The sequence below is a fragment of the Trichomonas vaginalis genome, chromosome VI (assembly GCF_026262505.1).
Source record: "Trichomonas vaginalis G3 chromosome VI, whole genome shotgun sequence".
NCBI lineage: Eukaryota > Parabasalia > Trichomonadida > Trichomonadidae > Trichomonas > Trichomonas vaginalis.
The window spans coordinates 9,342,907-9,358,563 of record NC_067208.1 but is presented as its reverse complement, the minus strand read 5'-3'; the positions used below and the strand labels follow the sequence as shown (position 1 = coordinate 9,358,563).

Here is a 15,657-nt window from a genome sequence, read left to right as displayed (position 1 = left end):
TTAAATGTCAGATTGTCTCTTTACAATATACTCTTATTTGTTAGAAAATATTTGTTCATAATGAATTAAACACCTATCTAGAGTGTTTCTTTTGGAAATTCTTTGTCTTTTTGTATGTTCTCTATGTGCAAAGGCTTGAAATGTACAGATAGCATTTGTGCGAGAATTAATTATATTCAAAAGCCAAAATATTCATATATCAAAGGGCACGATTTTAAATGTGACATAAATAAGTGAAGTGTTGCTTTTGTACTGTATATGAAGCAAAAACTCTTTCTAAATATTCCTGTGAAATATAAAACTAGAATGAAATGTGATTACAATGTTAGAAACTTAAACATATCTACGATTTTATTGATAATAGCAGCCAGAAATATAAAAATTAATTGAATTTCATAAAATAAAATATTAAGATTTTTAAGAAACAAGAAAAATCATATAATTAAAACTATTATGTCGCTCATAGTTAACTTTTGGCTCATCTTCGTTTTCATTATCTTCGGATAGATCGAGTTTGAGCTCTGCAATACATTTAAAAGATGAATGTTGATTGTCTGGATTTAAATAGAAAAATTAAAAATTGGTGTAAATTTACAGTTGTTTATTCGGTTGAAAGACCTGTATTGACTAATTTAATCTGTGTGCTTAAGGTTGTACTTCTCGCGGAGAAGGAGATCGTCCTGGATAGCCTTGACAACTTCGTCGAGATCTCTCTGAGCCTTCTCGAGGTTCTCAGCAGCGAGTTCGATGTACCATTTGATCTTTGGTTCTGTTCCTGATGTACGGATTGTAGCTGCTGTTCCGTTGTCGAGGTAGAATGTGATCATCTGGCCAGACTGTTGTGGAAGGACTGGCTTGTGATCAGCTGTGCGAGAGTCGTATCCGAGTGTCATATCTCTAACACCTGTAACAGCGAAACGGCCGACCTTCTGGACGTACTTTCCGTCTGGTCCAGATGTTCTCATGTGGACGAAGACAGCCTTGATGACTTCTGGATCGTGGCACATGAAGTATGAGTTGTTGAAGAGGTAGTAACCATACTTCTGGTAGATTTCATCGAGCTTGTCTGTGAGTGACTTCTTCTCGTTTCTCATGAGGTAGTGAGCCATTTCGATGACAACAGCTGTTGTTGAGATGGCATCTTTGTCTGGTGTGATTGATGGAACCATTTCGAAACCGATGGCTTCTTCGAAGGCGAGGAGTGGTGTAACACCTTCTTCTGCTGCCTTGAGAGAAGCGTTTCCGAGCCACTTGAAGCCAGTGAGTGTTTCCTCGTACTGGAATCCTTCGACTTCAGCGATTCTCTGCTGCATCTTTGTGGAAACTGTTGAGGAAAGGAACTTGGCCTTGGAGCGGTCGCCCTTGAAGTGCTGGATGTACCACCATGTGAGGAGTGTGCCTGTGTGGTTGCCGTGGAGGATGCGGAATGAGCCATCTTTCTGGCGGACGGCAATGCCAACACGGTCGGCATCTGGATCCTGGCAGATGATGAGATCAGCGCCTGTAAGGTTGGCACGAGCGAATGCGTGGCGGAAAACTGATTCGCCTTCTTCTGGGTTCGGGAATGCGGCTGTTGGGAAGTCGCCATTGCCTTCACACTGCTCTGGAACTGGGATTGGAAGTGGAAGGTTGAATGTGTGAAGAGCCCAAAGAGTTGGTTTGTGGCCAACACCGTGCATGGCGGAGTAAACAACGCGGAGGCCGGATGGCTTGTTGTTTTCTTCGTAGTGGAAGCAGAGCTTCTCGCGAATCATCTTGTTGTAAGCGGCGCGAACATCTTCGAGTGGATCAACACAGAGTGGGGAGTCAACGAAGAGAGATTGGTCGAATCCTTCCCATCTGATGAGGTTTTCTTGGATGGCCTTGGAGATTCCGGCATCGTGTGGTTCGATGATCTGGGCACCGTTCTCCCAGTAGACCTTGTAGCCATTATCTGTGGCTGGGTTGTGGGAGGCTGTAACCATGACACCGCCAGCAGCCTTGAGGTAGCGGATAGCGAAGGCAACGTATGGTGTTGGGATGATTGTAGAGAAGAGGTAGACTTTGATGCCCTTCATGAGGAAGACAGATGCTGTGATTTCAGCGTATTCACGAGAATACTTACGAGCATCGTAGCCGATGACGATACCGCGTTCTTTCATTGTATCGATGCCTAATGTGTCGATGCAATACTTGCAGTAGCCTTGAGCTGTTTGGAGAATGAGACCTGGGTTGATTTGTGTGTAGCCTGGGCCTGTGCGTCCACGGATACCAGCTGTACCGAATGCGAGACGTCCTCCGAAGTACTTCTTGAGTTCGGCTTCGTTATCAAGGATTGCCTTGATTGTTTCCTTGTACTCTGGAATGCTTTCTACTGTGAGATATTCCTCTGCAGCCTTGCGAAGAGCAGACATTATAAAAAATGAAAAACGATGATCACCTCATCAATTCAATTCAAAATTCATACGAACGACCAATTTACACATAAATCACCCACCCTCAAAAATAGTCAGATGAGAGATTTTTACTACAAAATTAGTTAGTATTTCTTATTGTATGATTTGGGAAAACACTTGAAAAATCGATAATCCATGAAAGAAAATTGAAAAGAGAAATACAATCTTATTTAGCAAAAATATTATAGGCATATTAAATAACTTAAAAATCAAATTTAATTTTTCCCTCTCAAAATTTTGGTAGATTTTCAGACAGTCACATTGAAAAAGAATATGGGTCCTCTGAACCATCTATTTACAATTTGTTGCTCATCAACAAGTATGTATGCATTAATTATATAAAAGCATGTTAAATAACATTGTTATCCATCACTTTCCCTTCATTTTGGATTTACATTCTGTATATATTACATATAATAGTCAACATTCCATATTATATTGATCTAATATCGTATGTGATATGTCAAACTGCTTTCCTTTTGTTATATATCTATATTTTAGTAGTTTACAATCTCACATAAGCGTTACCATTAGTGATTTATAAATTATATTAATGCATGTAAGATATACTCATGCAACAGATAATTATACTCTAGTCATTTGCATATTATTGACGTCACAATAATGAGTGCAAATGTTAGCCACATATATTTTAGAAAATCTTAATAAATTCTCTATTCCATGCCTAATACTTTAAATTGAATACATGAACGAATCATATTATCTTTGATTTCATCATCAAACAAGATTTATTCTACGACTAACATAAAGATCTATTATGCTTAATTAACTATCCATGCGTTGGATTATATACTTTGCTATCTGTCTCCTCTAGATTTTATGAATTTGGATCTATAACCCGGCGGTAAGGACCACACATTTCAGAACTTTACGGTGTCAGCCTGCCAAACACTATATCTCATATTTCATTGATTTCACTAACAACTCACAATGCTAAATACCATTTTATAATTTTTTCCCGTCTATATCAAGTATTTGATAATTTGTCGTCAACTTGACAAGTAAAATATTTTTTTAATCTGCTTATTTAATTTTTGATTTGTAATAATCAAGTCAAAACAATTATATTTTAATGCAGTAGTATTACCAAACTTGAAGTTGACAAAATTGTGTCATCTTGACAAAGTAAAAATTTTTAAAATATTTGGAACAGGACCACATAAATAGGTAACAATTGTTAGAACAATAACTTCAAGCATTTGAGTCTTCGAAATTGCTGAGAAAAATGCCAACTTCTTCTCGCATTTTATCAAAGCAGTCTTCATCTTGTTTATATTCTATAACCGAATCGTGCACCCAATCTTCATTATCATCAAATATCTCACATATGACATCCCAGAGTTGTTTCAATTCAATGATAGGTTCTGAAATTAAAATATGCCGATAATAGAAGGCAAATTTCATTAATCTACAGTAGATAATCATTTTTGCCTCTATGGCTTCTTGTTCAACAGACTGGATAAAGTTTATAAAGAGATTCAAAAAATCTTTGAAATTTTCCTTGCTTTCATCCTTTTCATTACTAGCATACGTTACTTCAAATATCTTGCATATGATTTCCAGCTCTTTTTCTTGTGCTTCTTTAAAGGCTCGAATAAAAAATTCATTAAAATTCGCGATCGGATTTACTTTCTTAATTAGTATTTCGTTTAAAATTTTATTGCCAATTGTAACATCATATGAAATTTGAAATTGACTGATATCATAATTTCTATTAAAATCCGTTATATCGCTGTCAGCATTTAGATTTTCTTGATTTTGATTTTCTTCATCTTCATCATATAAATAAACATATTCATAATCTTCTTCTTCGAATACTGAATTAATGATTTAGGAATTTGGTTCAGTTTGTTGCTGTACTGGCTCATTTATTTCTGTTTCGGAATTACCAAGTATGCAGTTAATTGAGTGTATGATTTTTTCGCGGTCATTTGGCAGAATAGTAACAGGAATTGAAAATCCATAACAAGAATCGTCAAACAGTTCCCCGAGAATTCCTACAGGAATTTCCGACCGAATTTCTATAGGAATGTTAAGAGCTGTTTGTGATTGATGAGGAGGAGAATCAGTTTTATAATCGTCATCCATGAAAATTAACGTAAATAACAGACTTTAATGAAATCATGAATAATAATGATAATATATTAATTATAACAAAATATATAAAATAACTCAAAGTAAAGTCAAGTGAATTTGAAAATCTTATTGTGATTGAGCGACTTTGAACAACTTGATTGACAGATGATTTCTTTTCAGTTTTTATGAATGATTAGAGAACATATTGTTGAATTACGTCGTTCTGTATAATATAATAATTTAAAATTAAATAAGAAATGAGTGATATGGAGATTTATGATAGAAATAAGTATGTGTTTAATGTATATATTAATATTTTTATTGATATTGAAAAACAAATAAGTAATTTTAATATAATATTAATAAATTATAATTGATTGTGGAAATTTAAGTGAGAATAGTAAGGGTGACACTCTTGTCGCTCTTTCAGTGCCATCCCTGGGACACTGCATGAGCAAATGACCAGGAATGGCACAATGTTCCGCATTCATAACTTGAATGCGGAACTTTGAGCGACAAGAGTGTTTATGACACTCTTGTCGCTCTTTCAGTGCCATCCCTGGGACACTGCATGAGCAAATGACCAGGAATGGCACAATGTTCGGCATTCATAACTTGAATGCGGAATTTATTAACTTTTATAATTCACTCATTAATAAAACATTATTTGTAACTAATAATACTATCCTTCTTCCATAATTTCAGTCAATATTAAATGTAAATTGTATTTACACTTTGATTTCATTAAAAATTTCTTATGTATCATCATAAATATTTTATATTCTGACCTACCTTTTATGCTAGCATCCCTTTTATCCTATTGTCACGGAATTATTATTTTGTAATCTCGATCCAATATCCTTTATTTCAGATTTACACTGTTGCCCTGCTATAGCATTGGTACACTCATATGTTGTCTATGACTCTCGTTATTAATTCTATTTTTCTGCACAAAAATTGATCACTTCACATAAAAATGCAGTATTCTCACAAATTATTTTTTTTTCCTGATAAAAAAACCGTATCTTATACTTTGAAAATATTTAACATAATATGTATTATATTGTTGACTACTACAAATTCAATAAAAAACTAAAATAAATATATAATTTCTTAAAATCATAATCAAACCCGTATATACTACCTATTTCGATTATATTTATTTGATTAAAAAGCAAATTTAATAATGTCCATCAGATTTAAGGGTGGCTTCCGACCAAATTGTCACTTTTTAGCCCAAGTGAGAAAATTTCGTAATTTATAACCAAGTTTTTTAAAATCTATATTTAATAAAGATTCTATTTTTCTTATTAAATTTCAAAAATGAGGGGGTTCGGAATCGTCCACAAATTGCCGAAAGGGTTTTTGCCAGTTTTGAATCCGCTTATTTTTATCGACCAAAATTATAATAAATATAATTTTCGATAAGTATTCTACCCAAATGATTCTTCAAAAAATTATTTTTCGGATTTTATTCCGTAAAAAACGTTACAGAAAACGCCTATAAAATTTCGAATTTTCCCTAAAAAATTCAGTGCAGGTCGATTTAAGAGATTTTTCAAAAATAATCATATCAGTAGATAGGGTATAATATAGAGAAGCTTTATGAATAACTTAAAATCCGGGAAACTCAATATTCAACGAGAAAAACGCTTAACGAATCTCACTTTTGGTGTAAACATCACAAAAATTGAGAGGACTTTCTGGTCGGAAGCCTCCCTTAATTATCTACGGCAAACCCAAATTTTAGCTAAAAGTGACAGTGAAAAAAACGTTTAGTATTAAAAAAAAGACCGATGAGAGCTTCGTTCGAAATATAGAGGGAACTGAGAATGCGCAACCATTCTCAGGGAATATTGGATGCTATTCCCGTTCCCTCTGTATGGAAAATTGAGGTTTTCAAAGGGAGTTAAAATAATATCAAATTTATACTAATTTACTTCAAAATACAAAAGTATTTGACAGCTAAAATTAGTTACTTTAGCAAGCCTATCAATACCCTTTTACGATTATTGTTACTTTTTCGAAATAAAAGTAAAAACAAATTTATACTAATTTACTTCAAAATACAAAAGTATTTGACAGCTAAAATTAGTTACTTTAGCAAGCCTATCAATACCCTTTTACGATTATTGTTACTTTTTCGAAATAAAAGTAAAAACAAATTTATACTAATTTACTTCAAAATACAAAAGTATTTGACAGCTAAAATTAGTTACTTTAGCAAGCCTATCAATACCCTTTTACGATTATTGCTACTTTTTCGAAATAAAATAAATTTATTATCAAAAACCTTTTTTTCTTAGTAAAAATAAAAATGTTATTTTATATCAAGTTTTTATTCATAAATTTTTATAATGTTGTATAAATTTCATTAAAATTTACGTACATATTAAGTACTTATCTTCTACATATATAATCTTCATTAGATATATACATGATAAATAAAATTCATAAAACATTAAAAATCAAAAAATAGATGAACCTTGGCAATTAAACTTTATTAAATAATAGTTGTTTATAAATTATATTATATTATCATTTAATATTATTTTGATAATGAAGATTTTATTTTGCAATAATATAAACGAAATTTTTTACCTTATGAACTTTTGATGGAAATATGCAAATTTAAAATAATAAAGAAAGCCGCGAGCGAAGCGATCGGCTTAGTTCGAAGATTTTGATTCAAATCTTTGCTGATCTGTAATTCGCGGAAGCCGCGAGCGAATCGAGCGGCTTAGGTCTAAGATTTTGATTCAAATCTTTGCTTATATTCCTTAAATTCTTTATGAAACTCGCAACAGTTCCATAAAAAATTTTAAATTCTAAACTGTCGAAATTACCGATCGGTAATCACACCCTTCACGGGTGTGTCACTTTTTACAGGTGTGTCACTTTTAGCTAAAATTACCCCTACTCGTTTCCCAATTTTTTTAACGAAAATTATCACTCCATTTGATATTATCTAGATATTAACAGCAGTAATATGTTCATCGATTGCAATGAAGTTATTTATAATTAAAAAAAATATAATTCCTTGGTATATTGAAGTATTTGCATCATTTAAAACTTCAGCAAAGGCATTATGTTATGAATGACACTACCACGTGATAAAGTGAGTGAAAAATCATGTAATTTTTTCATCAAGATGTGGGGATTGAACTTTATCTTCCATTCTTTGGCTTACCAATTAGAAATATCTAAGCAACTTTAAAATTTCACAATATAAGTGGAGCATAAGTATGTGAAGTGTATAGAATTGCTCCAAAGTCAATCGCTCATATTGTAAACCATATTTTTTGATATTTCCAGGAGTTCAATAGCTAACAATAATTGCGCAAAGGGACCTTGGAGCTCCTGAATACCTATCAATATAAGTATTTTCCTTTTGAGCCATAGTTGTTCAGAAGAGCAGTGATGTTTTTATTCGCTTGAGGATCACCATAGCTCCCAATCTTACGAATCAGTAGAAGGAATTAGAGCGTTTAATCGAGTAAAGTTCAAGTGAGGGAATTATAATTCCCCTTACTTGGATCATTTTTTTAATTGATTTTATAACAAGAATGGATTGCAGGGTTTTCATCAGGAGGACTCCTGCGCTTCGCGCGGAGTCCTCCTGATGAAAACCCTGCTTTTTCCAAATAAAAAAAACTAACTTTTATCATTAGTTTTTTTGAAAGGGAAAGTTCGTTGATGTTTTATTGAAAATAACATCATGTTGTTGTCCAATCAGGAACGCACTTGCATACAATGATAATACTACATATGTTGTATCTATTTGCATTTGCAAATCATATCTGGAATTTCTCTATATATGAAAAGTCCAAGTGAGGGGAATTTTAATTTCCCTCACTTGGACTCTTTTTGCGTTTAATTTCTCAGGCCTATCGAATTCTTTGGATTGTTTAATCTCTGAGGCTTCGGGCCATGGTATAATGCATCAGAGCCACAAATTTCTCTTGGAAGGAAAATTTATCAAAAATCAAAAATTTGTTCCCCACACTAATAAAGAGAGATTCTATTAAAATATTATGATCCACTAAAACTTTAATAATCTTCTATACAATATATATAAAAATATACAAATATCATCATGAGAAATTTTAATATTTGTTATAAAAATTTTAAATGTTAATTTGGCCGGATAAGTACCCTAAATTAATTTATCTAAATAAACTCCAAACACACACATTGATGAAAAAAAATCTCCTCCAAGAAAAGTCATGTTATCAGGAGTACCAGAAAATTTAACTGTTCAAGCGCGCTTAAAAATTGCAATAAAATCTTACAATATATGGAGCAACATCAAAAAACAAAAAATTTATTACAAAGTGTAGTAGATAATATTTTTACCAATGAGGGTTCTATACCGGATCAAGATTTTAACGATAATTCAGCACATCAAAACAATGAAACTAATGGTGAAAATACAATTATAAACGAAACACACATTGAAATAGAAGAATTGAAAACAATTGATGGATTTGCATTTAAAATTATCACTCAAAAGAAACAAAGAAAAAGATTTAAAGTCAGTCCAAAAAAAGAATACAATGATACCAACAGATTCATTGGACAGGAATACGAAATTATTCAACTTGAAGATCTCATCCCAGGCTCAACGATTGATTATACAGTGATAAATTATTATGGACACAGAATTAAATCAATTTTCAATTCAAATCAAACTTCGAATAATCAGCCTTTAAATGATACCAATTTAACGCAAAAAGAAGTTGCAAAACAAATATTAAAAAAATATCAAAAGGCAGTGGTTTATCTGGATCAAAAATCATTATACAACTTAAGAAATTTAAATTTAGGTCTAAAATCACCATTTTATCATCAAATTACAACGATTCCCTTCGAATTTTACAATGTCGAATTCAGATTACTAAAGCCAAATCTCAATGTTTTACAAATGCAAGAAATCGCAGAAACTCCAATTTGGTGGAGCCCAAAATATCAATTTAAAAATTATTCGCAACTAATTTTTAAAAAAATTGAAACTTGCAACAAAATAATTAAAACAATGTTGAATATTACAGAACTATCTGAAATAACATCACAATTTCTGACTGAATGTGTAATTTTTAATTCTCATTTGCTAATTAATCAAATTATTGTCACATCAATAATTTTACAGGACCAAGTTTCTATTCCAAATCTCATTGAAACACTTAGTGATGAAAATTGCACTTTAGTTAAAGTTCATGAAAATGTCAATAAAGATCGTATTGGAAATTGTTTAAAATTTTCGCTTGTTGGAGAAATATACAACATTGATGCAACATCGAACGATAGAATTGCATGCTTGTCCACTGGAGTTCAAAATTTTTTAGCCAATCATATGATAGAAAAAATGTCAAACGGGATATTTTTTTTCAATTAGTGAGGTCACTGAAAAAGCCATTCAGTTTCTAAATGAATTTAAAATCAGAGCGAGATATTACTGCCAAATTCTCAAAATTGATAAACTTGAATGGTTTAAAAAACACTTTACAGAAACCGACCCAACTACAATTGAAAATTATATCAGGCAAAAATTTATCACAAAATATGATTTTGTGGTTAAATCCTCAGATAAAGTTGATTACGACCGATTAAAAGCATGTACCCAAAACACACTTTTGAGATGGTCGCTTCAAATCGGCCAAATCATAAAATCTATTGTCAATGGACGCTCATCTTCCATAATAAATGCAGACGAGTCTGCAATAAAATACAAAGGAAGTAATCGATATGTGGTTTGCCGCGCCAAAGATGCACCAAAAGAAGAAATCTATGGGAATGACGAAGACCACATATCGATTATGGTGTGCTTTGCGGCAAATGGCTGGCTTGGACCATCAGTAATTGTGGTATCCAAATCTTCAACCTTAGACAAGAATCTCAAGGATATCGTCCAAGGTCGAATCTATTTGAATTCTTCTGACAATGGATATATGAATGATGCCATATTTCTGACATGGTGTCATTTATTGGTCGGAAAAATTAATATCGAATTACGAAATGACGATATTAATAGGAAAATTCTCCTATTAATAGATTCTCATTACACCAGAGAAAACGCGAATAGTCTCATATATTTACAAAAAAACAATATCGACGTTTTGACATATCCAGGAAAATGCACCGCATCATGCCAACCGCATGATGTGGTGATGTCAAAACCGTTCAAAGATCAATTTATAAAAAATTTGAGAACGGAAATAAGAGAGTTTAAAGAAGCACACAAAAGCGAGCCTGATCAAGCAACATTAAAAGCTATGGTAATCGAAACCGCGCATGAGGCAATTACGAAAGTTGTTGATGGCAAATCAGCTTTCAATGCATTTGCTTCCTGTGGTTATTTACCTTATAACCCCGCTAAACTGTTAACAAAAAACAACACTAATTACCACAAATTAGAAGATAGCGAGCAAGAAAAAAGAAGATATTCATCCAGATTCTTGATCAAAGGTTTGTTGAAGAAATCCAAAAGCAGCCCCCGACAAAAGAGAAAACGGCGTCACTTCCTTTGCATCCAATTAGTGAAGAGTTGGCACATGAATTAAAACAAAACTGCAAATTGTACAAAGAACGCAACCCACCAATAAACAAAATGGACATCGAAGACATGAAAAAAGCCCAGAAGAGTGATGAAAAAAGAGATAAACCAAAGAAGAAACCAAATAAAAGAGAAGAAATCGAAGAGGAAGAGAGAAGATTGAATGAAAAGCAAAGTAGAATTAATTCGCAAAGCATTGATTAATTAATATCAAATCAAGGATATTAGAATGAGATATAATCATGTGAAATCCTGAAATTCAGAATCTAATCATCTGATATCAACATATAGAGAAAGCCATTCATTTGATATCACCATATCGAGAATCCATTCAACGAATATGATCATATCGAGAATCCATTCATCTGATATGATCATATCGAGAATCTCATCATCTGATATCATCATATCGAGAATCCATTCATCTGATATGATCATATCGAGAATCTCATCATCTGATATGATCATATCGAGAATCTCATCATCAAATATGATCATATCGGGAAAGCCATCATTTGATATCATCATATCGAGAATCCATTCATCTGATATCATCATATCGAGAATCCATTCATCTGATATGATCATATCGAGAATCTCATCATCTGATATGATCATATCGAGAATCCATTCAACTAATATGATCATATCGAGAATCTCATCATCTGATATGATCATATCGAGAATCCATTCATCTGATATCATCATATCGAGAATCTCATCATCTGATATGATCATATCGAGAATCCATTCATCTGATATCATCATATCGAGAATCCATTCATCTGATATCATCATATCGAGAATCTCATCATCTGATATGATCATATCGAGAATCCATTCAACTAATATGATCATATCGAGAATCTCATCATCTGATATGATCATATCGAGAATCCATTCATCTGATATCATCATATCGAGAATCCATTCATCTGATATCATCATATCGAGAATCTCATCATCTGATATGATCATATCGAGAATCTCATCATCTGATATGATCATATCGAGAATCTCATCATCAAATATGATCATATCGGGAAAGCCATCATTTGATATCATCATATCGAGAATCCATTCATCTGATATCATCATATCGAAAATCCATTCATCTGATATCATCATATCGAGAATCTCATCATCTGATATGATCATATCGAGAATCCATTCAACTAATATGATCATATCGAGAATCTCATCATCTGATATGATCATATCGAGAATCCATTCATCTGATATCATCATATCGAGAATCCATTCATCTGATATCATCATATCGAGAATCTCATCATCTGATATGATCATATCGAGAATCCATTCAACTAATATGATCATATCGAGAATCTCATCATCTGATATGATCATATCGAGAATCCATTCATCTGATATCATCATATCGAGAATCCATTCATCTGATATCATCATATCGAGAATCTCATCATCTGATATGATCATATCGAGAATCTCATCATCTGATATGATCATATCGAGAATCTCATCATCAAATATGATCATATCGGGAAAGCCATCATTTGATATCATCATATCGAGAATCCATTCATCTGATATCATCATATCGAAAATCCATTCATCTGATATCATCATATCGAGAATCTCATCATCTGATATGATCATATCGAGAATCCATTCACTAATATGATCATATCGAGAATCTCATCATCTGATATGATCATATCGAGAATCCATTCACTAATATGATCATATCGAGAATCTCATCATCTGATATGATCATATCGAGAATCCATTCATCTGATATCATCATATCGAGAATCCATTCATCTGATATGATCATATCGAGAATCTCATCATCTGATATGATCATATCGAGAATCCATTCACTAATATGATCATATCGAGAATCTCATCATCTGATATGATCATATCGAGAATCCATTCATCTGATATCATCATATCGAGAATCCATTCATCTGATATCATCATATCGAGAATCTCATCATCTGATATGATCATATCGAGAATCTCATCATCTGATATGATCATATCGAGAATCTCATCATCAAATATGATCATATCGAGAATCCATCATCTGATATCATCATATCGAGAATCCATCATCTGATATCATCATATCGAAATCCATTCATCTGATATCATCATATCGAGAATCTCATCATCTGATATGATCATATCGAGAATCCATTCAACTAATATGATCATATCGAGAATCTCATCATCTGATATGATCATATCGAGAATCCATTCAACTAATATGATCATATCGAGAATCTCATCATCTGATATGATCATATCGAGAATCCATTCATCTGATATCATCATATCGAGAATCTCATCATCTGATATGATCATATCGAGAATCCATTCATCTGATATCATCATATCGAGAATCCATTCATCTGATATCATCATATCGAGAATCTCATCATCTGATATCATCATATCGAGAATCTCATCATCTGATATCATCATATCGAGAATCTCATCATCTGATATGATCATATCGAGAATCCATTCAACTAATATGATCATATCGAGAATCTCATCATCTGATATGATCATATCGAGAATCTCATCATCTGATATGATCATATCGAGAATCCATTCATCTGATATGATCATATCGAGAATCCATTCATCTGATATCATCATATCGAGAATCCATTCAACTAATATGATCATATCGAGAATCCATTCATCTGATATCATCATATCGAGAATCTCATCATCTGATATGATCACATCGAGAATCCATTCATCTGATATCATCATATCGAGAATCTCATCATCTGATATCATCATATCGAGAATCTCATCATCTGATATCATCATATCGAGAATCTCATCATCTGATATCATCATATCGAGAATCTCATCATCAAATATGATCACATCGAGAATCCATTCATCTGATATCATCATATCGAGAATCCATTCATCTGATATCATCATATCGAGAATCTCATCATCTGATATGATCATATCGAGAATCTCATCATCTGATATGATCATATCGAGAATCTCATCATCTGATATCATCATATCGAGAATCCATTCAACTAATATGATCATATCGAGAATCTCATCATCTGATATGATCATATCGAGAATCCATTCATCTGATATCATCATATCGAGAATCCATTCATCTGATATCATCATATCGAGAATCTCATCATCTGATATCATCATATCGAGAATCTCATCATCTGATATGATCATATCGAGAATCTCATCATCAAATATGATCACATCGAGAATCCATTCATCTGATATCATCATATCGAGAATCTCATCATCAAATATGATCATATCGGGAAAGCCATCATTTGATATGATCATATCGAGAATCTCATCATCTGATATGATCATATCGAGAATCCATTCATCTGATATGATCATATCGAGAATCCATTCATCTGATATGATCATATCGAGAATCTCATCATCTGATATGATCATATCGAGAATCCATTCATCTGATATCATCATATCGAGAATCTCATCATCTGATATCATCATATCGAGAATCTCATCATCTGATATCATCATATCGAGAATCTCATCATCTGATATGATCATATCGAGAATCTCATCATCTGATATCATCATATCGAGAATCTCATCATCAAATATGATCACATCGAGAATCCATTCATCTGATATTATCATATCGAGAATCTCATCATCAAATATGATCATATCGGGAAAGCCATCATTTGATATCATCATATCGAGAATCCTAAGATCCTATATCATCATATCGAGAATCTCATCATCTGATATGATCATATCGAGAATCCATTCAACTAATATGATCATATCGAGAATCTCATCATCTGATATGATGATATCGAGAATCTCATCATCACATATAATCATATCGAGAATCTCATCATCTGATATGATCATATCGAGAATCCATTCAACGAATATGATCATATCGAGAATCTCATCATCACATATAATCATATCGAGAATCTCATCATCTGATATGATCATATCGAGAATCCATTCATCTGATATCATCATATCGAGAATCTCATCATCTGATATGATCATATCGAGAATCCATTCATCTGATATCATCATATCGAGAATCCATTCATCTGATATCATCATATCGAGAATCTCATCATCTGATATCATCATATCGAGAATCTCATCATCTGATATCATCATATCGAGAATCTCATCATCTGATATGATCATATCGAGAATCCATTCATCTGATATCATCATATCGAGAATCCATTCATCAAATATGATCATATCGGGAAAGCCATCATTTGATATCATCATATCGAGAATCCTAAGATCCTATATCATCATATCGAGAATCCATTCATCTGATATGATCATATCGAGAATCCATTCAACTAATATGATCATATCGAGAATCTCATCATCTGATATGATCATATCGAGAATCCATTCATCTGATATCATCATATCGAGAATCCATCATCTGATATCATCATATCGAGAATCTCATCATCACATATAATCATATCGAGAATCTCATCATCTGATATGATCATATCGAGAATCCATTCACGATATGATCATATC

General features: G+C 32.7%; 6 protein-coding genes across 6 annotated transcripts, besides 2 other annotated features; 2 read left to right on the top strand and 4 right to left on the bottom strand.

Annotated features, from left to right (window-relative positions):
• Nucleotides 1–580: 580 nt before the first annotated feature.
• TVAGG3_0833850 (phosphomannomutase 45a family) lies at nucleotides 581–2,393 on the bottom strand (the record flags this gene model as incomplete). The annotated part of the gene is made up of 1 exon (XM_001308433.2): nucleotides 633–2,393. The coding sequence occupies one exon, from the start codon at nucleotides 2,391–2,393 to the stop codon at nucleotides 633–635; it is 1,761 nt and encodes a 586-aa protein (XP_001308434.1).
• A 3,342-nt stretch (nucleotides 2,394–5,735) lies between these two features.
• Nucleotides 5,736–6,252: a mobile genetic element.
• Nucleotides 6,253–6,264: 12 nt separating this feature from the next.
• Nucleotides 6,265–7,454: a mobile genetic element.
• Nucleotides 7,455–10,348: 2,894 nt separating this feature from the next.
• TVAGG3_0833820 (DDE endonuclease family) lies at nucleotides 10,349–11,092 on the top strand (the record flags this gene model as incomplete). Its single annotated transcript, XM_001308434.1, has 1 exon — nucleotides 10,349–11,092. The coding sequence occupies one exon, from the start codon at nucleotides 10,349–10,351 to the stop codon at nucleotides 11,090–11,092; it is 744 nt and encodes a 247-aa protein (XP_001308435.1).
• A 47-nt stretch (nucleotides 11,093–11,139) lies between these two features.
• On the top strand, nucleotides 11,140–11,289 carry TVAGG3_0833810 (uncharacterized protein; the record flags this gene model as incomplete). The annotated part of the gene is made up of 1 exon (XM_001308435.1): nucleotides 11,140–11,289. The coding sequence occupies one exon, from the start codon at nucleotides 11,140–11,142 to the stop codon at nucleotides 11,287–11,289; it is 150 nt and encodes a 49-aa protein (XP_001308436.1).
• Nucleotides 11,290–11,355: 66 nt separating this feature from the next.
• TVAGG3_0833800 (AG-1 blood stage membrane protein-like protein family) lies at nucleotides 11,356–12,723 on the bottom strand (the record flags this gene model as incomplete). Its single annotated transcript, XM_051248584.1, has 1 exon — nucleotides 11,356–12,723. The coding sequence occupies one exon, from the start codon at nucleotides 12,721–12,723 to the stop codon at nucleotides 11,356–11,358; it is 1,368 nt and encodes a 455-aa protein (XP_051084059.1).
• A 471-nt stretch (nucleotides 12,724–13,194) lies between these two features.
• On the bottom strand, nucleotides 13,195–14,787 carry TVAGG3_0833790 (AG-1 blood stage membrane protein-like protein family; the record flags this gene model as incomplete). Its single annotated transcript, XM_051248583.1, has 1 exon — nucleotides 13,195–14,787. One exon carries the CDS (start codon nucleotides 14,785–14,787, stop codon nucleotides 13,195–13,197), a length of 1,593 nt encoding a protein of 530 aa, XP_051084058.1.
• Nucleotides 14,788–14,835: 48 nt separating this feature from the next.
• TVAGG3_0833780 (AG-1 blood stage membrane protein-like protein family) lies at nucleotides 14,836–15,357 on the bottom strand (the record flags this gene model as incomplete). Its single annotated transcript, XM_051248582.1, has 1 exon — nucleotides 14,836–15,357. One exon carries the CDS (start codon nucleotides 15,355–15,357, stop codon nucleotides 14,836–14,838), a length of 522 nt encoding a protein of 173 aa, XP_051084057.1.
• Nucleotides 15,358–15,657: the final 300 nt, after the last annotated feature.